This window comes from Chionomys nivalis, chromosome 3 (assembly GCF_950005125.1).
Source record: "Chionomys nivalis chromosome 3, mChiNiv1.1, whole genome shotgun sequence".
NCBI lineage: Eukaryota > Metazoa > Chordata > Mammalia > Rodentia > Cricetidae > Chionomys > Chionomys nivalis.
The window spans coordinates 71,731,721-71,755,162 of record NC_080088.1 but is presented as its reverse complement, the minus strand read 5'-3'; the positions used below and the strand labels follow the sequence as shown (position 1 = coordinate 71,755,162).

Below are 23,442 nucleotides of genomic sequence, written 5' to 3'. Positions count from 1 at the left end.
TCTTCACAAGGTGGGGCAATGACTGTGTTTTTATATGGATGCATAAATCTTCAAACATGGATGTCCTATTATTTTTATCTCTTCAAAATAATAATATTCCCAAACTCCCTATAACCCAAACTTTGAACATTTTTTGTTTGTTTCAAAAATAAGAACATGATTTTCTTTGAAACAGATCTCTAATTCTTCTCATGGTTTTGCATCTTTCTCTTGGTATCATTGATGCATTTAACACCCCTAATTTAAGCCGGGTGGTGTTGGCGCAGGAGGCAGAGGCAGGCAGATCTTTGTGAGTTTGAGGTCAGCCTGGTTTACAAGAGCTAGTTTCAGGACAGGCACCAAGGCTACAGAGAAAACCTGTCTCGAAAAAGCGAAAAGACCAAAAAAACCAAAAAACCAAAACCAAAAAGAAAAAAAAACCCATCCCCAGTTTAATGTCCTCTGAGAATGCTGTTTGCTTTCTTCTTTCCAGATGGACCAAAAATGTTTTGAATACAGCAAAGACCTTTGGCTTCAGTCCAAACTTCCTCCCTGTGGGAGATAACAGTGATGTCCTCATTCATTTTTATCTGGAGAGTAGCCACATTTATTCATCTTATAAACAATGAAGCTCATTTGTATGTACAGTGTCTCGAATCTTTCTCTGGCGGTGTGAATGGTGCCTGCAATCTGTGGTTCCTAAGAAAGACCCCCTGATGCTTAAGTGTTCGGTTTTAAGATGTCAGTTCTATGGCATTAAGGGATTTCAGGCCCTGCATATGACTCTGACAGCATAGTAACTTTACTAAGCCTAAATCATAGGTCCTCGCTTGCACGCTACACTCATGGCTACAGTATGTGTGAACGTTTTCATAGAACATGAAATGATTCCCTGATGTTTTAATTCCTAGAGATGTGGTTAAACTCTGAGGTCTTTAGGGGGCAGAGAGGGGCAGGTGGGAGTGATTGCCTAAGCCCCACATCCTCAGAGATTCACCTGCCTGCCTCCCACGTGCTGGGTTAAAGGCGTGCGCCACCACTGCCTGGCTTGTGCCTAAGCCGCTTACATTTACCATCTTCATTACCTTATACCAGGTGCCAATACGGGTGTGCTGATGGCAAACCCTAGACTGCAGGTCCACAACAGGCAGCATCTCTGTTGGCACCTCCTGAATTGAGATCTAGTGTCCCATCCCTTTACCTCGGGGCTGTTGAGGACAGAGGAAATATCCACCAGGAAAACTGCTTTTATTTTGTTTTCTTGAGACAAAACCTCACCATGCAACACAGGATGGTCTTGAACGTGTGTTCCTCCAATTCAGCCTGTTGAGACAGGATGATGGGTTTGTGCCATGAAGCCCAACTACAACTCTTCCTTTTTTCAAGACTGGGAAGCTTTATGTCTTCTAATTGCTACCTCTATCTGTCTGTCTAGCTATCTATGTATTAATGTATCTATGCATGTTTCTCTATATGTATGTATCCATCCATCCATCCAACCATCCATCCATCCATCCATCCATGTGTCTATGTAATTACCTATTATCTATCTGTCTATGTATCTGTCTATCTATATATGTATCAATGTATATATGTATGCATGTATGTATCTATCCATCCATCCATGTATCTACCTATTATCTATGTATGTATCTATCTTCCTGCCTGCCTATGTCTGTATGTGTCTATTTATTTATTTATTATCTATCTATCTATCTATCTATCTATCTATCTATCTATCTACCATCTATATTATTTTCTTTCAAAAGGGGGAAGAAAGAAGAAAAAAGAAAATTCAATACTTATTTGAACGTGTGGCTATATAATCATGTGACAGACAACATGGACTTTCTGAACTTTTATCAATTGCTACTTCTACGGTAGTGTTGTAAAATCCCCTTTGCGTCTGCCATCAAAGTAAAAAGAACTTCCATTTTTATCATCCCTCACTTTGTAATCTTCCTAAGATTCCATTTTCTAAATAATTTTATGTTGTAGAAAGGGAAATGTTCAGTTTCTTCTACCGTTCTTGAGACAATATTTATCTAAATTATGATTTGCCAATAGAATTTTAAAATGACACTTTGATTCTCCACTCTTCCAATTATTGCGCTCCAGTACTTAGTCTCATTTCTCCCATCTTTGTCTTGACTGTGGTCTCTATTTTGTTGCTGTTGTTGTTGTTGTTTTGATTTGGTTTTTCGAGACAGGGTTTCTCTGTGTAACAGCCCTGGCTGTCCTGGAACTCGCTCTGTAGACCAGGCTGCTTCAAACTCAGAGAGATCTGCCTGCCTTTGCCTTCCAAGTGCTGGGATTAAAGGTGTGCACCATCACTGCCCGGTCTCTATGTATCTTTAAAAATGACCTTTAGTATGGTGTGAGGACTCTGATCTGGTTGAGTTCTGCACCATTCCTGGCTGGTTTTTTTTTTTTTCCCTCCTGGATTAGAGTCTTAGGACAAAGACCAGTTGGTGCCTTGGAGTAAGGACCCAAGAAGGTGGAGGAGGAGGAGAAAGGAGAATAAAGTGCATGTTGGCTTTCTGCTGCCCAGACTTTGTCTGGTCCCACACATGGTCTACAGAAGAGGGAGGAAGGGGATCACGTGTTCATTTTGGAAAACAAGGACGCCATACACGTGGCTGGTTTGGGGGCAGTAAGTCACAGTCACTGTGTCTCAAGCTCTGAGAGCTCTCATTGGCACTGTCAGTGGGGAAATGTCTTTGTAGGCAACTTCTGAGCGATCTGAATCCTGGATTTAGTACTGTGAGATGTGCTGTTTCTTAGTTTCCTCATTGTCAAAACATGGTCTAACTTTGTAATGTCTGTTAACTTCAAAAGGAATAGATCTTGGACTAAATGATAAAAGGTGATTGTTATTTAGTAACAATTCCCTTAATTCCTAGATAATTCTGTGAGCCGGCCCTCTCTCCATCCCTCCCTCCCTTGCTTCAGGACTCCTAAATCCTTTCCTTCAGTCTTGGACATACTGTTCATGTTCACAACCCTTGCCCCGGACGATTGTATGAAACAGTCTAGTTCTCTCTCCATCTCACAAATCTGTTTTATTCCACGGGTCCCTGCCTGCCTTGTAAATCTACCTTAGTGCTGCTTTTTGCCCTCTGTCACTTCTGACTTGAGCGCTAAGAAGTAGACTGCAAGTATTTCTGCCCTCTGCACAAGCTGAATTTCATATTTTCTGAATCATGAAACTGCCCTCCATGTGACCCAGAAAGCCCTTTGATGATCCATATTTAGCTGTATCCATCACTCAACAGATGTCTGGGTAAAGGCCCCATGAGCTCCCTCGACATCCTGTGGTTTCAAGTTCCTGAGCCGTTGGTTAGAAAGCTTTCATCCCCCTGCCCCCTACCCACTCTAGAACAGAGGACAAATATCCACGCTAGCTGTTCACTTATTCATGAAGGGATAACTACTCGTTACCTACTACAAGCTTGGTGCCGGGTTGGGTAATGTTTTCCTTGCTTCCAGATTTCTTCACTTGATTCCCTGATGCACTCCATAGAGCCTGATCATTCTTCTTAAATTACAGCTCTCACTTCATTAATCCCTCCCAGCTACAGTCTTTTTTTGACCCCTGTGAGAGTTGGGGTCTTACTGACAAGCAGATGCCTTGATACCATGCACCTGCTTTTGCGCCTTCGTATTTCAGGATGAGACAGGTTCATCGTGGCTCTGTCCAAGGGTTTAGGCTAGCAGACAAACCTGCAGGGCTCTGTCATCTTGTACCACACATGAAGAATGAGGTGGTAGCAATAGTAGAAGGCCCAGTAGGTTATGAAGGTAATTTCTCAAACCCCTTGGCTTTCTGCATCCCTGCCTTCTATAGAGATGCCCACAAGGAAAGATATTTCTCAGCTTCCTTAGCACTTTGGATCTTCTCATTAGATCTCTTGGCATCTGAAAGGCAGCCTGCCATTCTGTTCCCGTGGAACACAGATGGCCCAGCCCACACCTATCACTAATGAGGATCACACGCAGAGCCTCTTTGGGGGAGACTCTCCTAACAACCCGGCACTCGCTCCCGATGCTGGCTGGTCACTGTTGACTGTGACATTTAAGCCTGCAAAGACTGTTGGCTGCTCTCTACTCACAGAGCAGAACGAAAGCAGATTAGGTGAGTTCTGGGTCCCACTCTGGTAGAACCTGAAGATGTTGAGGATTAAGGGATGAATGCTAGTTGGATAGCAAGGATGAGGTTTTGGGATCTAGCTGTCCTTGTGCTCATAGGTTTAAAGGTGAGACTATTCATTCGAATATGATTAGATGGCTATTCAAAGGTCTAATAGATTGGCTATCAGTCTTTCAATGCTGTGTCACTTCATCCGGAATACTAGTTGAGTTGAAAACACTTCGGTAAGAATGATAAGGACACTTTTCCTGTGGGAAAGCATAGATTTTGATGAAGATAGACTAGACCTTGCTCTCCCGCTATCTGTGGAGAAAGAGTTTTTCCTTCTTAAGCACTAATTCTCTTTTCTGTGAAGCAAGTCTGATGTCCGCGTTCTAGATGATTTGAGGAGCATAGGGATAATAGTGAGAAGACTGGAATGTAGTAACAGGCGGTGAGTGAGGTAACGGATAGGAACTTCCTTTTCTACAAAAGTGTCATTCATTTTTCCCCCTCTGAACAGAGGGTGGAAATATGTACTCCAATATGGTGAGACAGCAAGTAAAATTTAAAAACAGTGGCTCCATGGGATTCTGCTCTCTGGTTTAAATTTTGATTATTGGGCCAGCAAGATGGCTCAATGGGTAGAAGTCTTTGCCATGCAAGCTTCATACAATGAGTTTGATCTCTAGATCTCAGGATGGAGGGAGAGAACTGACTCCTGAACGCTGTCTTCTGAGTTCTGCATGCTCCCCTGCCCCCACCACACACACACACACACACACACACACACACACACACACACAGAGTAGGACAGCAGCCTTTTCTTGTCGTTACAGTCTGGCACAGGTCTGGCTAGGAGACTTTCAAACTGCTAATTTAGGTCCCAGTGAGAACGTGCTGTGAAGTCTCCGTTAATCCATCTGCCCATCTGTCCTTCCTTCCTTTGGTTTGTTGTTTGTTTTTTTGAGACAGGGTCTCACTGTGTAGCCTTGGGCTGGCCTTGAACTCACAGAGATCTGCTGCCTCTGTATGAGCCCACTACACTTGGTAGTCTCCTTTGGTCTTAATGGTATATTCCACTCCTAATGGACCAGTCCTGTCACATATAAGTCTGGTCTGAATGGTTAGTGCCCATTGATCTAAAAATAACTCTTGGACTAATTTTTCATTCAATGTGCATTGATCTTTTGGCTATGTGTGTATGTAACTGCACCATATGGGTGTACTAAAGAGGCCAGAGTGAGCATCAGCTCCTCTGGAACTGGAGTTACAGTTGTGAACATCCATGTAGTTGCTGGGAACTCAATCCAGGTCCTCTGGAAGAGCAGGCAGCATTCTTAACCACTTAGCCATCTCTCCAGCCCTATTTTTTCATTCTTTTAGAAAAGATGGGGTTCCAAGAAATGTTTATCAAAGGCCTTAATAAATCTATTGACTTTTTTCTTTTCTTCCCTGATACTCCCTTCTCTACCCTACCTAGATCTGAGTCAACACCGATGCCTACCAAATAGTTTAAGCAGCTTTTTATCTTTTTCTTTTTTTAGGGGGTGGGAGAAGATAACGGGATTATAGCTTGCTTCTCACCCAAGCAGGTCAGGGTTCTTTCTCTAAGAGCAGGTAATGTTCAGTCCTGACCAAGGTAACCCTTTCTGGAGCAGTCATTAAACTGGAAGTTTCCCGTCTCTACAGCTATAGTCTTTAGAGGTGCTTTTGTTCTTTGAGGCTACACAGGTGATGGCAGCTGTCACGTTTCCTCTTGACTCGTTCCCCTCTTTAAAACCCTTTTCTAGTCCTTTCCACACTCGAGAGGCTAAGAGTCCAGATCCTTGATTCTAGCTTAAAGATGTATATAGAATTACAGTAGAAACGGCACTCTCATAGAAGAGACAAGAGCTTCGCATCTGGTACCTCCCGCTTCTAATTACTCAGGAGGCTGAGTCAGGAGGGTCACGTGAGCCGTGTTTAAAGCAAGTCTTGGCAACACCGTAAGAATCACCCTAGGCCCCATGTCAAAAAAGCAAAAACTGTTAAACAAAAACAAAAACATTTTAATGACAGAGTTTCCTATTGGGGCCTATTAGTTCAGAGAATGACTACTTCCATCCTCATTTGAGAACAATGAAAGCTGGTTTTCTTAGGGGACAGAAAACTCCATGTCTATCTGTCTGTCTGTCTTCTTTTCCTAATATACATGAGTGTTGTGGTGGTTTGAGCAGAATGGCCCCCAGCGGCTTATTATATGTCTAAATCCTCAGTCCCCAGCTGGTAGAACTGTTTGGACAGGACTAGAAGGGTGTAACCTTGTTGAAGGATGTGCGACTTTAATGGAGGAGGTGTTGTCTTATTGGAGCAAGTGTGTCACTGGAAGTGGGCTTTGAGGTTTCAAAAGTGCACACCAAACCCAGCCAGTCTGTCTGTCTGTCTCTCTCTCTTTACCTTCAACTTGCAGACAGGTTGTACGCTCTCAGCTCCAGCAACTTGTCTGCCTCCTGCCATGTTCCACCACTGGGTTATGGACTCGCTTTCTGAAACATAAAGAAAACCTCAACGGAAAGCTCTCTTCTGTAAGTTTGTCATGGTGTCTCGTCCTAGGACTAGAGAAGTAAGCCAAGTGTGTTGCCTGTGTGTGCACTATATTCATGCTTAGTGCTTCCAGAGTTAGCAGAGGGATGGATCCCCTAGTCCTGGAGTTATGGACAGTTGTGAGCTTCTGGGAACTGAACCCAGGTCCTTTGCAAGGGTAGCAAGTGTTCTTAACTGCTGAGTCATCTCTCCAGCGCTCCATGGTTATCCCCCCCCCCTTGTTTTTCTCCAAGCCTCTCTCTATGTTTCTTAGAAGGCACCTAGTACTTGAACAGAAAACTCTATTCCCCTCAATGGGACATTAAAATAATTATTACCATTGTATATATTCATGTGACCTGGTTGTGTGTGTGTGCACGTGGGAGTCAGAGGACAACTCATGGAGTCATTTTCTCCTTTACCTTTATGTGGGTTCTAGGGATTGAACTCAGGGTGCAGGCTTACACAGAAAATGGTTTTTTGTTTGTTTTGTTTTCCCATTGAGCAATCTCCTCAGCCCTTTCATGAAACATCTTAGGAATACTAGTGTTTTGTGAATCAAATTCTAGGAAGCTATGGTTTCAGGTAGGGTGTAAAGTCTTAGACCAGATATAGGAGATGATTTTAATTTTAACTAAACATTTGAAGCTATGCTCTCACTGATTCCTACTGGACCCTCGAGCTGGTAGCTGAACATGACAATGTGGTTTTCTTTCCCAGAGAGCTGGTAGACTCTTCCTTCCCTCCCTCCCTATCCTCTCTCCCTTCCTTTGATGTTGACATCAGACACCCACCCACCTGTTTGAGCAAGCTGAGGTATAGGCCTCTGACACAGGGAATCTGGGAGTCTAAACCCTGCTTATCCCCAGGATGCTATACTTTTGTAGATCCTGATTGTGGTAGTATTGCACGGAAGGTACAGCCTAGCTTGGACAGAAGGTAACTGAGAGTTTTGGCTAAGAAAAGAGGGGGCTAGAGATGGGAAAAGTTGATGCAATTATTTTTGGCAGGAGTTGGAACCAAAGCAGCAGGAGAGAGTAAGTTTTAAGGCTCTCTGGCAAAGAAACTTCCTAATCTGTCACTGAGTATGTGTAAAAAAGTGATTAGTAGGTCTCTATATTTATCGTGATTACTCACAAACACATAATTTACATAATATATACAGCACATTAAGTACTATGTCACCTTATATAATGTGCATATGTATAATATATATATATGCATGTTATATAACGCCAGTCTGGAGGCTCTTACAGGTTCTGCCAAGTATTTCCTAATTTATTTGGCAATTTTCACGTATTTTTTTTTCCCCATCTGTAGAATGAACTCTCTTGAGAGGAGCCGGTCTGTGACCTGAATATAATCGTCCTACAAAGTGTGTCTCCGCTCTCAACTCACTGGGGAAACCCCATGAAAACCACGCCACATTGAGCCACAATCCCTCACCCATCAGCCCAGCGACAAGAAGGCACACTGAAAGCTTCTCGTTTCATTGTTTTTATTGCTAGTGGGGTGGAAGCGTGAAGGCAGGTGAGAACATGTCTGCAGCATGAAAAGAATCCAAACAGGAGAGCACGTAAGGGACCAGGCTCTCCCCTGACGGTGTAGCTTTAAGAAGCCACTAAACACCAGAAAGCCCCATTCTCAGCAGGGTGGAGATGATAATGCTTTGCTGGCTAGAACTTGGGAGCGAGGGTCACTAAGATGATGCACTATACAATAAGAAACCCCAGCCAGGGTGTTTAAAGGATGACTCCTAAGGTAAGATTAAACCGCAACACAAGACTTATTAAGATTAGCAAATCAGAATCGCAAATGGCATGGCGTTTTGTATTCTGTGCCTCTCAGAGGACTGAGCTGTGTCTCTCAGGTAACATTCAATTTCTACAGGGCCCCTTCACAAGACTTGTGAGTCTCTGGGAATCCATTTCACCTATCGATGGTGCTGCCTCAACCCGTAATCCTGGGGGATCGGCGCTGAAACACAAGCACTTCTGTAAATGTCTTAGAATCAGTGACCCAGAAGCTGAACCTCAGTCAGTTTCAGAAGCCAGTGCCTTCCAAAATAGTACCTCCAAAATAGTACCTGCTGTCATTTGGGAGCTTGGGGGTTGTATCACCAAGCGTCCCGCCACTGTGTGCTTTAGGTGGCCTGGCTTCTCCCTTGCTCAGCAGAAGCATGTTGGGTTAAGCAGGATGGTCCCTAGTCTCAGCCCTCCGTTCTAGAGTTCTAGATGACGACTTCCTTCAGAGGTTCCCTTTGTACACATTCCTCACATTCCTTTCCTTGTCCACTGCAAGGAGGCAGCTCAGTGGAGCGATGCCTTTTGGGCCAGGTTTTCTCTTGAGAAATCTGAAACAGAGATGAAGGCCCAGGTGAGCCAGGGGCTGAGGCAAAGTTGCTTTCCACCAACGATGCTCTGTGTAATGTTACCCTCCACAGAGGAGGGGGATGCTGGCACCAGCTGAAGGAAGCCCACCGAGCATGACAGTTTTGTCTTCATTGTCAACATCCGACATCTTCACTGAAGTCACATCGGTAGTCAGGAATGTTTCTAAGGCAAGAAGATCGATGAGGTGACGTGGGAATTCAATCAGATCATCTGTCTGGGGCCTTCAACTTGAGGACAACTTCTCTCCCCGTAGGACAAACCGTGGAGAACTTGGGAAGTAGCTTAAGTCCCCACGTCCCATTTTCTTGTGTGGGCTCGCTCCATCCATGCATAGGCTAACTGACGGTTCCTCCCTGACAACCTGGATCCAGATGCAACCACTTCTTGGTGAGCAGAAATGACCCTATTCCCAGATGAGGGTTCTTTTGTCTATTAACGATCTTCTTAGTAACCTTTACAGTCCAAATTTCATTAGCCAGGATCCTGTGGAGAAGCCTTTTAACTTTTCCACAACTCAGTTTCCTTATCAGCCAATGCAGGAATAAGCCTCGAACAGAATGTGTTTCGTGGTTGCTCCCAGGGTCTAGCTCATTCCTGTAACGCTTTTAACCAGCCAGGGAAATGTGTCTCTACCATCAAATGATGGTCAGAGAGGAGGAACTTCCTTTTCTCTTTCTTATTTTCTGTTCCCAGACTATCTAGGTTTATTTCTAAAAAGGAAAAGTCCAGCAGTAAATAAATATTTATATATTATATATAAATATATATGCTACATATGTACATATAGAAGACCCCTCAGAAGGTCCTCTGTCACACTGTGAGAGCGGGAAGTGCAAAGAAAACAGGCAATCTGATGGGTGTCTCCTAGTTCTCCCCGCAAAGCCCCCCTTCCCTGCCATCTCTGACACCAGGGCTTGGGATTCAAAGAGGAGATTCACTTTGGCTTGTGTGGTAGTGAGGCTGGGGAGTACTGCGAGTGGTTCTTCTTTTCTTCTCTTTTTACACAGTATCATGACATCTATTTCAAAAATAAAGTCCACTTTCTCAGTTTTCTCTCCCAGGTGTTCACAGACATTAGGAAAATAAACACCAAATCTGAAGTAGCCTGCCCAGGCAGCCATGTTTGTTCTCTGAGCAAACAGCCGCCAAGAGATGCTTCAGGAAGCGAACAAGTACCGATGGGCAGCAGAGAGAACTGAGAATGGAAACCTCTTTCCTGGGCTTCTTGGCTTTTCCTCAGCGAGTGAGGAGGGGAGGAGCTGTTGCTTGAAGGACAAGGAAGAAGCCATCGTGTGCTTGCTGAGCTCTGCCAAGGGTTTTGCTTGGAGAGCTGGAGGCTGTTTTGTTTCTGTACAGAGGACTTTTGTGCAAAATTTCTGGGTTGGAGCGCTTTCTCCTGACCACATCCGATCTCATGTAGGCAGGGAACGTACAGCCTGGAACCTTACAGGAGTTGGTGAAGGAAAAAAAAAAGGGGATTTCTCCTTCAGGCTCAAAGTCTACCCCAGGCCTGTGGGAATGTGGAAGTGGCTATGGGAGCAAACCCATCCTGGTGGGCCCTGCGTCCGTTCAAAATATTTCACGGGTATTATTTCTGTTAAGAGTGAAACCATTTTCAAAATAGGTAGACTGTACGGCAGGACGACACTTTCCTCTGGGAGGGTGTCTTGACTTCCTCTGGCTACAGATGTGTGTGTGTGTGTGTCTGTGTGGTGTGAGTGTCTGTGTGTGTGTGACTGTATGGTGTGTATGTGTCTGTGTGGTGTGTGTGTGTGCATGGTGTGTGTGTTTGTGTGTACGCGCATGTGTGTCTGTGTGGTGTGTGTGTGCGTGTGCATGTGTGTAGATTTTTATTGGTAGAGCTGGTGTTTGTTTGGTGCACTCTTTAGTCTTTTGAACGGCTTTTCCTCCGCAATGAAAAGAAGCTGCTCTTCTGGGGAGGCCCCAACATCATAGGTGCCTGGTTTTTGTGACTGATTTTAATCTGAAATAAAGAAACAGCAATAAATTAGTGGTAATGCAAAAATCCAGCACCTCAGGGGAGAGTGGACCGTAGGAAAGAAAGGAGACCAGCTTTGCAGAAGGACAACTGTCCTTGAACAGTTTCAAAATTGGCAACTTGACCCTGACTGGGCCTGAAGTTTGGCACTGCTGGAAGCGAGGGGCGGAAACACGGGGGAGAGACAGGTGTGAGCTTCCCACGTGGCCATCAGCTCGCACCTGTCTTCTGTCCTTGCTATTCATAGATTGTCAGAATGTCACAGGCAGAGGAGCCCTCAGGAACATTCCCATTCACCCCTCTGTAGGACGGGTAAGGAGGAGGAGCCCAGAGCTCTGGCGGGGACTTAGCTCAGCCCGAGGTCACATGGTGGGGTGGCGGGTGGTGCGGGTTCTTAGCTCAGCCCAAGGTCACATGGTGGGGTGGCGGGTGGTGGGCAGGAGGGCCACAGTATCGCCTCCATATCCCCCAGTGCCGACTCAGCCCAGGCAGCAGACATAGGTCAGCCAGTTGATCTGAGGGCTTCGGTCTTACCTCTGGCCAAGCAACCTCAGTTGGACAGTTCCCAAATGATATCCCCTTTTCTTAGACTCTAAGACAACCCTATTTTCTTGGATAAGCTTTTTTATTTTTTTAATTTTAAGGTTTATCATTTTATTCTATAAACATTCCGTTAATTATAGACATGTCTCCAAAACTCTTAATTCTTATTTGAATGTGGCCTGGTGACACTCCCACACTAATACTCGGTGTTATCACTCCATTGACATTTATTGAGTGTGATCGATGTTCGGAGTGGGTGGTTGATACGGGAACAGGAGGTACTTAGGATTCAAAGACTTGGGTGTGGGGCCGTGTACTTCTGTTTTCTTGCTGCAGAACTTTGGACAAATAATTTATCATTCAGAGAACAGTGCTTGCCAAACTTCAAAGTAAGGATAACATTGATACTATTTCCTTACACAAAGATCATATGACAAGCCTGTCAATGGACGCTCATTGGAAGGGAATGGCTAGGTGTTATATGGGAGAAAGAGAGAATGGGTGCCAAAGGAAACAGAACCTGGAAGTTCATAGCTCTATGGACCTAGTCTTGCAGTTTTTACCATACTACTGCAAGTCACAGTGTGACTGCAGAGAAAAAAAGTAGACAAATTATCGAAGAGCAAACCCATCATCAATTTTAAATGGATGTAGCATTAGCTAGGGGGTCTTACAACAGAATGAAGAATCAGGAAAGGTCTGATGAGAGCAGGGAGGCTTCTTATAATTTGAAGGGAAGGAAAAGGAGAAACGGGGCAATGGGGTAGAGGAAGCATGTATGAACAGGCTGAGCTGAGCGCAAAGGATGAGGACTGTGGGAGACCGGGCAGTTGGTTGATACAGGGCTGTAAAAGGAAACGGCAAGACTGGGTTCCTGTGAGGTAATCAGAAACGACAAAACACAGCTGAATATAAGATGACAGAAAGGACTGGACAATTATTTAACAGCTGTCATCAGAGAGAGCTAGAGAGAGATGTCTGGCAATGAGGACGCTGCTGTAAGTCAGGCTCACAGAAGGTTCCAAGACCTGGAAAGAAAGGGATGAACGGAGAGACGCTGGGCAACCAGCATTGCTTGGCGATAACCCTGAAATGGCTGTCCTGTTGGTTTTCGCCAGCCCGGAAATTTCCTGGCAGACGATTAGATCAAGAACCCATCAATCGCCATTTTACATTTGGGCAGCTCTGGAAGCGAGGCAGAGATGGGGACTCCAGCAGCACCTCGCCAGAGCCGGCACTCGTGCATGTTCCGCTGGTAGAGATTCGTGACACAATCTTTGGGATAAACCTCTCACTGCTGAGCTCAGATGTTCATTTGAGGAAGACTTCTGTCTCCTCACTTTGATATCCCTGAACGAAGTGGATGTTTGCTGGGAGACTGTGCTAGGGAAGAGGAACCAGGCCAGAAAAAAGAGCATTTTCCTGGCATTCAAGATGGCCATGCTTTAGGAAAGCCGGTGGCAGCTGTGCACGTTAGGAGAGAAGGCCCTTGCTTCTTTCTCTGCCTCTAACTGAACTAAGTCTTGCCTGTTAGCATCTCCAAGGCTAAGGGAGGAAGTAAAACACAAATCTGTTTTTGCAACTTTTTTTTTTTTTTGAAGATGGGCTCACTGTGTAGCTCTGGCTGGCCTAGAACTCTCTTACGTAGCCCAAGTGGGCCTCAAATTCACGGGGATCCTCCTTCATCTTCATCATGAGAGCTGGGATTGTAAATGGGCTCTGTCACGTTCAGGCTTCTCTGCTGTGCCATCAAGGTCCAAAAATTATCATGTTTGGACCATCTCTTTAACACGATAATTTGGTCACTGTTAGTATTCAGGCATCCTTACTGGCCTGCCCTTGGGGTCCTGACAGGATACACTCTCAGCTACAACCACTAAGGGCATTCCCCTGTGCATATTCGCTACATTCATTTTTAAAAGGTGGGCCTGCCTACCTCCTATCCTTTTCTTTTCTCTCCCCTCTCCCTCTCTTTCCTTTCCCTGTTCCTCTCCTCCCTCTCCCTCACTCCATCTCTCTCTGTTCTGCAATTCTTGTACCCAGGGACTGGTCTCTGCCCCCTTCTTTCTTAAAGTAATCACAGAAGAGAGGGGGCCTTCTAATATATATATATCCTAATAAAAGATATATTATCTTTTAAATCTTAGGTATTTCTGCTTGGAGTGGTGGCGCACACCTTTAATCCCAGTGGGAGGCAGAAGCAGGTAGATCTCTGAAGCCAGCCTGGTCTACAAGAGTGAATTCCAGGACAGACAAACAACCTTAGGTCTTGCTGGGTTCTCTAAGATCTTGGAATCCTCTTTCAGGAGCGTTTTCTAGTACCTGAGGCCTTCTGACAGTGACAGTCAATGATCAACTTGTCAGAATTTAGAATCACTGTGTTCTGATTATGTTTAATTAAAGAGGTGAGACCCGCATATATGTGGGCACCACAGCCTGGCTCGGGCCCTGGATTGTGTCAGTGGAGCAAGGGAGCAGAGCAGAGGGGCGCCGTCACGTGACCAGTTGTTTCCCGTTCTTGTTGCCTTGACTGTACCCTTGAACTGTGAACCAGAAGCTGATTTTGTTCAAGTATTTCATAGCAACCGCAAAACAAACCATGACAGGCTTCAAACGTAGTGGGGACAGCCAGGCTACACAGGAGTAAGGCTGACGGCCGAGTGGGAAGGTTTAACCACTCGGAGGTTTGCACACGTTGGTCCCTGAACCTACAACGTCAGCATCTTCCTGGAGCACGGCCGAAAGCCCAATTATTGGACTGCCAGACCTCCTAGATTAGAACTCTGAGAAGTGTTCCAGTCACGCGAATTTTAACCTCCACTCCAGTCCCACAGTTCACCAGACTGAACAACTGTAGTCATTTCCAACTTAATGATTTAACTACTATCCAACTTTAGAAGGAGATTCCTTTTAAATTTTCCTTTTTAAGACAGAGTCTCATGTACCCAGGCTGGCCTCCAACTCATTACGTAGCTGATTACCTCAAACTTGTGATCCTCCTGCCTCTACCTCCCTGGTGCTGAGATTATAGGGTGAGCAATGATGGTGGAGCATGGGATACTATTTTACAGAACTGTGTAAGGCAAACATTCTTAATAAATATATATGATACATATGTAGATGTGTTTCTCTATATAAACAGATATCTGTTATTTAAAAGTTTAAAAATCCTACAACCAACAACTTGCTTTCTTGGTATACTGCTTTAATTTATTTCCATGCTTTCACGTCTTGACTAAAACTGAAATCAGCATCTAGAACTGCTGTGTTTTGATATTATTTTGCCAGTGCTTTAGTGTCCTCTATATTTAATTTTAAAATAAGCTTATCTTTAATTAATTTACCTTACTCAGTTTTGAGAGTGAACCCTGGGCCTTGGCTATGTGAGGAAAACATTGACCCATGCAGTGCACCTCCAGTTCTGAAAATTTTATTAAATTGTACTTTCAGTGTCTAAAAATTATTCCATTTGATGAATATAATGTAGTTTATTTAAAACTCTTCAGGGCTGGTGAGGTGGTTCAGTGGTTATGACCATCGGCTGCTCTTGCAGAGGACCTGGGGTGGCTTACATAGTGGCTTACAACTCTCTATAAACGCCAGTTCCAGGGGATCTGGAACCTTTTCTGCCCTCCAGGAGTATCAGGCAGGCACACTGTCCATACACGCATGCAGATGAAACACTCATACACATAAATTTTATAAAAGTTTTTAAAAGCTTACATCCTCACTAACTGTTGGGCTTTTGTGAAATTTTTCATTTTTTGTTATGCTCCATGAAGCAGAAACTGACATTCTTATCCATCTATGTCTATGTTTTCAAGACATTTTTATTTTATGTTTATGAGTGTTTTGCCTGTATGTCTGTGCACTGTGTGCATATAGCACCCACAAAGGCAAGTAGAGGGCATTAGATCCCCAGGAACTGGAGTTAGAGACAGTGGGAGCCATCATGGGGTGATGGGAACTGAACCTGGGTCCTCTGCAGGAACATGGTTAACTTAACTGCCGAGCCACACGGTTCTTCCTGATACATGGTTTAAGAAGCAATCCCCAGCCGGGCGGTGGTGGCGCACGCCTTTAATCCCAGTACTCGGGAGGCAGAGGCAGGCGGATCTCTATGAGTTCGACACCAGCCTGGTCTACAAGAGCTAGTTCCAGGACAGGCTCCAAAACCACAGAGAAACCCTGTCTCGAAAACCACAAAGCTGGGCCAGCTCATTCTTCTGTCTTACTAAGTGTGAGGCCTTACCACGTCCTTGACAGAAGCAAATGTTTTCTTAAAGTTTCTTGGCATATGAAGAATTACATGGTGTTCAAACTGTCTTAATTTGAAAAATCTTCCCTCTTTAAAAACTAGTGTGTTCAAGTTTATTAGAATCAAAATTACATACTATTGCCCATATATATTAAGGCTTTATATTACAACTGCCAATTTATTTTTATATTTTAATATTCCTAATACCATTTTTTTTCTCTTTTAAAATGAGACTTTCAAACACTTGCCTTGTTGAAAAAACCAGGCCTAGATTTTACAGTTTAAAGTTATTTACTTTGTCTTTTATCATTATTTTTCACTTGCTTTCTTATGCTTGGTAAAGGATAGCATTTAGCTTCTGTATATAATATTATATATAACATATATTGTTGTGGAATAATCTTTTGTACATTGTGAAGATTTGTCATTTGGATTGCTCTAATACAAAACCAAATGGCCAATAGTTAGGTAGGATTTTGGGGGCAGAGAGGATGTTGGGAAGAAGGGCAGAGTCACGAGGAAATGCCATGAGACACAGAGGAAGGAAGCAGGATGTGCAGGAGGAGAGGTAACAAGCCATGAGCCATGGAACAGCACATACATAGGAATGGGTTAATTTAAGTTATAAGAGCTAGTCAGAAACTTGTAATTAATAAGACGTCTCCATGTGGTTATTTGGGAGCTGGCTGGAGGGACAGAAAAAAATCCGCCTTCAGTATATATAATATAACATATATTCTTTTGTTTTAGGTGTATCTTTTAAGAAACATCTAACTTCAGCTGACTGCCTCTCTATTGCATCCTTTGAAGCCCATTCCTCCATACATGTGTGTTCTTCTGTCTCTTCCTCCTTCTAGAAGAACACTGGTTTGGTGAATTCAGACCCCACCAGAACCCAGCCTTGCTAAGACTTTGACTTTGGGTTCCAGCCCTCAGAAGGACCGGAAAATATACTTAAGTTCTTAAACCACCAGTGTGGACTGGCACATTTTTTTTGGCAGCCAAGCCTAGAGAGCCCCAACAAGTGGAGGCAGAAGCAAGACTATGAGTTCATGATAAACCTGAACTACATACACAGCAAGACCTTATCAAAAAAAAAAAAAAAAAAGAAAAAAGAAAAAGAAAAAAGCAAAACAAATAGAAAGAAAAGAAAGAAGAAAGAACCCAAAGGATGCTCAATGGTAGGGCGCTTGCCCTGCTGGGTGTAGCTCAGTGCCAGGGCGCTAATCCTGCATGTCCAAGGCCCTGAGCACAGTACTCAGAGGGAAACCCAACCAACCCAGAACATCACCTCCCAGCTTGCCAGTCTCTGATTCATTGTTATATCCAGGCTACTACTTCTTTACATATGAGTTTTCTGACTGTGCAGGATTTTTCACAGCGAGTTGTATTTTCTGAAGGTTAACACTGGGGGAGGGTCTGGTGAGGATGTGGGAAGGATTTGCCAATTGAAAAAAAAAATCAGTGTTTGAATTTAAATGAATGGCATCCTCTGTCTTTGGATATTACTGAGTCACATGGGAAAAAGCATTTGATTTCTTCCAGCCATTTTTAAAAACGACTTAATTATTTTGTGCTCGTGTGTGTGCACATGTGCGCACACAACTGTAGGTGCCTAAGGAAGCTGTTGAGTCCCCTGAGCTGGAGTTATAGACCATGCTGAGCCATCTGACATGGTTGGGACCCGAACGAGAGTCCTCTGTGAGAGCTGTGGCTTACGAATGCTGACATTGCCGCAGTGTTCCAGTCATTGGTTTTTTTTTTAACACAGGAGAAGAATGGAAACTTTTCCTCAGCCCAGTAAGTAATAATGAGCAGCAAAGATTCCCTCCATCCTGCCTAATGCCAGCAACACAGAATACTATTATTGGTGTTTTTAAAAAATTTTTATTATACCTGAGAGAGATAGGACAGAGTTTTGTGTGTGGGGGGGGTGCCCACAGCATTTTGCTTTCTCAGAGAGAGACAGACAGACAGACAGAGAGAGGAGAGACAGTTTTGTGTATGGGTACCCACAGCATGTTGCTTTCTGAAGTTGGTTCTCTTTTTACCATGTGGGTCCTGAGGACTGGTTGGCAAAAATTGCCTTTATCTACTTAGCCATATCACCAGCTCTCCTTAGTAGTTTTTATTACACTGTGTTTTTTTAAATATTTATTTTTACCCTTCCATAAGGTTTTGATAAGAATTTGTAGATAAATTTCTACCTTTGACCTTTATAGAAGATATCATGTCAGGCATTTAAAAAACCGCAAAAGAGAGCTTGATACTTGAAGGGCTCCAAAAAGAACACTACCAAGAATGAGCAGGAGATGCTCAGGAGATGTCTGTCTCTTTTGAGATGACATATCGGCTGTCATACTGAGGACATTACTCAAGTACCTTGGTGAATGTCCTGAAATCAGGACAATGCTTTTTCTTTACCATGGAGTTCCTAGCTGGGTTCTTAAGGGGGAACAATAAAAAGTGAGGAAGCTTAACTCTCATAGCAGCCCTGGCTGGATCTAAAGTAGCAATAGCTGGACAAGAAAAGGGGTTCTATTTATTTTATATTTCTGTTCATGTGTATGCATGTGCCTGCATGAGTTCATGTGCACCACGTGCCTGCGGGTGCCTGTGGAGGCCAAAGGCTGTCAGAGCCCCCTGGTGTAATCAAACTTTTTTGGCAGGACCGGTGGCTCCCCAATAATGACATAGAGGCTTATTATTAATTATGAAATCTCGGTCAATAGTATAAACTTGTTTTTAATAGCTCTTATAATTTACATTAACCCATTTCTATTCATCTACGTGTTACCATGTGACTCGTGGCTTTTACCTTTTCTCCTACATGTCTGTTTCCTCTGCATCTACTGGAGACTCTGCTTTCTTCTTCCCAGAATCCTCTCTGCCTAGAAATCCTGCCCAGCTTTTGGCTGTTTAAATTTTTATTAAACCAATCAGAGTGACACATGTTCACAGAATAAAAAAAAAAGATTATTCCACAACACCCTGGAACTGGAGTTAGAGGCAGCTGAGAGCTAGCTGACGTGGGTGCTGGGAACTGAACCTGAGTTCTGTACAAGAACAGCTCTTAACCACTGTGTTTGCTATCTCTCCAGTGCCCATTTGTTTGAGGCAGGGTCTCTCTATGTAACCGTGGTTAGTCTTGAACGTATTCTGTAGCTCAGGTTGCCTTGAACTCACAAATCCTCCTGCCTCAGCTTGTGCAACCATACCTTCCCTGTACCATGCTCTTTATTCATTTGCTGATGGCATTCTAGAACCGTGATTACAAGTCTGACACTACGTTCAATGCTCTGTGCCATACCAAAGCTGATAACCAACCAGACCTCTCTGTGGCATTTCCAGGGAGGTCCTCAGGACTGTGGATGCACTGAGGGAAGCATGTCTGTGTACTGGGTAGGATCTGGGGCATGTAGGTGTGGCTTCTAGATAAGGAAGCATTCTCTAACATCCAGACTCGCTCCTCAGCAGAACAGTTTTTCTTTTGACCCCACCACTTGGGTAGGTCCAAGCTGAAGCTCTCAAGGCACCATGGACAAAGTCTCAGAGCAAAGTCGGAAAGGGTCTATTCCCGACACCCTTCCAGGGTCCCGCTTACAATGAGATGCAGTGATTTTAAACCAAGTCAGTGTCTTCAAGGGGTAAGACAAAAGCACGCCTCTCATGCTCACCTCCAAGACTGGCAAACTTACTGTGCAACGTGGCTGCATCCAGGGCTCTCCATCTACTTGCATCGGCAGAAGCTTGTTAGTCCTGGAACCCCCAAACCAAAGAAACAACAGTGAGACTCTCAGAGCTGGAGAATCATTATCGCTCCCACCACAGAGAGAGAAGCGTGAAGCCCGCTTGTGTTCACTTAGGAAAGGTTCATTGAGACCAGGGGAGCTTTCTGAAAACATAATCTTCTGCGCATTTCAGGGACTAGACTTGGCAGATCTGGAGCAGGCCTACAGATCTGTGCTCTAATAGTTACTATAGGAATTTCTCTAGGTTCTGTCTTCAGATTCCACTTTGAGAAACTCATGGGCGCATCAAATGCCACAGCCCCTGGAAAACTGGCTAGCAAACATGTTGGTCCCACTGCTGAGCAGTCCAGCAACAGGCAGAGGGTAAAGTGGATCGTGCCAGGCTCTGCCCTGGAGTAGGAAGAGGCCTGTACTCCTGACAGAATGAGTGGTTGCAGCCTATCTAAGAGGTAACATCTCTAAGCTACAGAAGTTATCCCCATATACACTCAACCGCACTAGGTAGGATACTCTGGATTCATATACACTGTGACTGTGCTGGGACGGGGACATCTAGAAATAGTGACCCAATGTGTAGGAGGAGAGGTGAAGAGAATGTGTTGCCCTCTTGCTTGGGAAAGGCCTTCTCTTTGGCATATGGGCTCTGTAGACTCTAATGTGTCCTCCAATGCCTTGGGAGGAAGGTAGTCCTCTGGCCAGGGCCATGTGAACAGTCACTACCACCCACTGGACTGGAAGCCCTTACCTGAGCTTGGTAGCTTCCCTATTTTTGAAATTACAAAATGGGAGGAGAAGGCATTCTTTTGATTCAGTAATTCTCTTGGGGACTCTGAGTATATTTCATAATAAAAGCAATACATCTAATAATGAAAACAACATTTTAGCAGAAAGGAGGTCTTTGAATACTTGGGGATGGAGAAGAATCTGAGAAGGGCCTAGCAGGATAGCTACCCCTCTGTTTCCAGATGGAAATAGATCTGTTGACTGCTGGAAAAAGCCCCCCTCATACTTAACTTTTTAGATTTGTTCTTGGCGGTCAGGACACTGTGTTCTCTGTAATCTACCAAGGCCATGGTTGTGATATTCTACAGAAAACCTAGCCCCATAGGTATGAGGGCTCTGGGCAAGGGCTGCCCAGATTGGTCACAGTGATGGCTCAAAAGGCGGGGGGTATGTATGGTGTTGGAAACAGAAGACACAGATGGTAAGAGATAGGAAATGACAAAGGGGTAGGGGAACAGACCCTCGGGGACCACAGAAGGGCTCTGGCTGAGGGAAGATGGAAGGGCCAAGAACAGATTCCTCAACTGTGCTCTCGCTGACACTTGCCCAAGCGTTTCTGGAAGGAAGGGCTCTTTAACGCAAATGCCTCTGGGAAACCCTTTACCCCGCAGCCCTTCCAGGAGATCCCCAAGGCAAACCAACAGATAGGATCTGTAGCAAGAGAGAAAAAGGAAAGGAATGAAGAAGTCTGAAACAGCCAGGTTGGGTAAGAAGTCTGACTAAGGAGAACTGAAATTGGACGAACTCCTATCAGATGCCAGAGCATCCAGGCAGGCTGGCTATGTCATCCATGTCCCAAAAAAACCTGCTACCCTCTTGGTCAATACAAGAAGTTCATTATGTTAATCGGTTAGCATAAGAAGGCATCCTGCACACAGAACAGCTGTGAGCCCTGGCATTATTCTAATGTTTTACAATTATAAAGAGAAAACAACCAAAGAACTGGAGCTCTGGACCTTATATATGTCCTGTTTATGTCACCAGGTAATTTTAAGAGGATAGGCTATCATGGCTCCTCTAGCTGATGACGGCATTAAATCTGGCCCGACACAACTCTTCCACCTGACATTCAGGGGTCAGTCAGAGCAGGAGCCAGAGGGACAGGGAGTTTGCTATTGAGATCATGTCTCTTGGAAATAATAAAGAAGCTGCACCGATGAAATGTCACCAACATGGCTGCCTAAACAAGACTAGAACAAGGGTGGCACCAACAGACACGCTATCATGGGTGGGGGTGGGGAGAGGTAGAGGGAAACCCATGGGGCATCAACACCACAGCAAGAACTACAGGCAACCGAGGAATGCTATCAGCAGGAGAAATAGATTCCCCTAGGGAAGGGCACACCAATTGGTTATCCAATACCAAATGGTCACCCCTGAAATCATATACATACAAATGACCATATGGCCTGAGCAGATAGTTGGGATATATATATATATATATATATATATATATCCAACAATTAAAGAATACAGTCAAAGTATTCTTTATAAACACTGCTAAGCTTTTTTTTCGTCAATTTGCTATAGCCTGAAGTCTGAAGGTTTCTCCCCAGTCTTTTTATTATTTTCCTGAATGTTCAAGGGGGTAGGGAGACCCAGACGATGCTGGGTACCAAGGGAACTTACCTAATGATGACAGAGGAGCACTGGGCCAGCCTCCTGCCCGCACTCTTCAGGCCAGTATAGATCTGTCCCATTTCCATGGCTCCCTCTAGACCCACAACTTCAAGGAGCTGGTCGCTGAGGTCTGCAGAGTGAACAGCAAAGACCATGGACACTCTTCTCTCTCACTCAGGATAGTCTGTCCAGAAGCTCTGGTCCCTTGATGCCCAGCCCAGGTCTAGCTGTCATTTCCCACTCAGAGCTTTCACATACCGAGTCAGACATTTTTCTCAAAAAAGAAATAGATGTACCTTTTTTGAGGGAGCAGAAAGTTAAAGCCAAGTTATAGTTTTTTAAAAAGCATTGATTTTGAAGATTAACATGTATCCAGTGAGTAGGCAGACATCAAGCAGTCTCTTCAAATATAGAGCGACAAACCAGCTGTTTCTGCACTACACCAGCCTAGCTTGCAGAGACAAATTGGCTTGGGTCTACGATAAGAAGGAAGGTTTGAAGAGTCTCTAACTATTCTTAATGTCAGGGAAACATGTTGGCTCTGCTAACAACGACCGATGGTTAATTAGCCTCAAATTTGGCCTATGCTTAGCTGCATATCCTCTGTGGATATCCTCAGGAAGCTCAAGGGACTTTTCCAGCATACCCCACGCCTAAGTCAAGCAATGGAGAAGAATATTCCACCTGCATCAGACCGTTGTGGCTCACAGTGGAAAAGGAGGTAGAAAAACATGAACTCCAGGCTCCATATCACAGTACCAATGCTCTGCAATGGTGGTAACGGCTTCCAGTTCCCAGCCTGGGAGGAGTGATCCAGTTTGCTTGGATTTTCGCCTCCATTTTCCACTGTGAGAATGATGGCAAGGGTGATGTTGGATGCTGGGCCTAATACTCACTCTTAAAGGCCTGTGCAGTTAGAGCTGAAGCAAAAATTAAGACGCAGAGTTTAAAGACCAGTTTATCCCCTTAGAGAGCGGGAGAAGAGTATGCTTTCTCAGATGGAGGCTAGTTACTACTGTTCCATTAATAGCCACGGGCGAGAAAGCTGTGCCAAGGCTTTTGTTTGCTCATCAAATGGCTTCTGTCCTCCAAAGACGCACTGTTTAAGATTAATGAAGAAATATTTACTCTTTTGTTTAGAAGATGGTTGTCTTAAAAATACTCCACTGTTTGATGTCTGTCTAATGGAGGCCGCGGGCCACAGCACTGAACTGACAGTCAACACTGAAGTCTAAATGTCTGATCACTGAGAGACGTTAGCTGTCAAGAGATACCAGTCGAATCCATCTCTGAAGAGCACGCCGCTTCCCCCTCTGTATCCATCCACACCCCACTCTCCTCCCTACGTTCCCCCTTCTTCACATCACGGAAAAGAATACTGTCTCCTTAAGCTCTCTGTCTCATTTGGACTTGGGACAAGA

General features: G+C 44.4%; 1 protein-coding gene across 3 annotated transcripts in view; it reads right to left on the bottom strand.

The window, feature by feature from the left end:
- Positions 1-10,100: 10,100 nt before the first annotated feature.
- The window catches only part of Dgkg (diacylglycerol kinase gamma), a 212,595-nt gene continuing 199,253 nt past the window's right edge, over positions 10,101-23,442 (bottom strand). For all 3 annotated transcript variants that reach the window (XM_057764140.1, XM_057764141.1, XM_057764142.1), the window contains 3 exons: positions 22,031-22,151; positions 19,565-19,625; positions 10,101-11,050 (listed from right to left, as the gene is read on the bottom strand). In XM_057764140.1, coding sequence (XP_057620123.1) covers positions 10,952-11,050; positions 19,565-19,625; positions 22,031-22,151 — 281 coding nt within the window. In that variant the 3' untranslated portion in view covers positions 10,101-10,951. The remainder of the gene's footprint in view (positions 11,051-19,564; positions 19,626-22,030; positions 22,152-23,442) is intronic.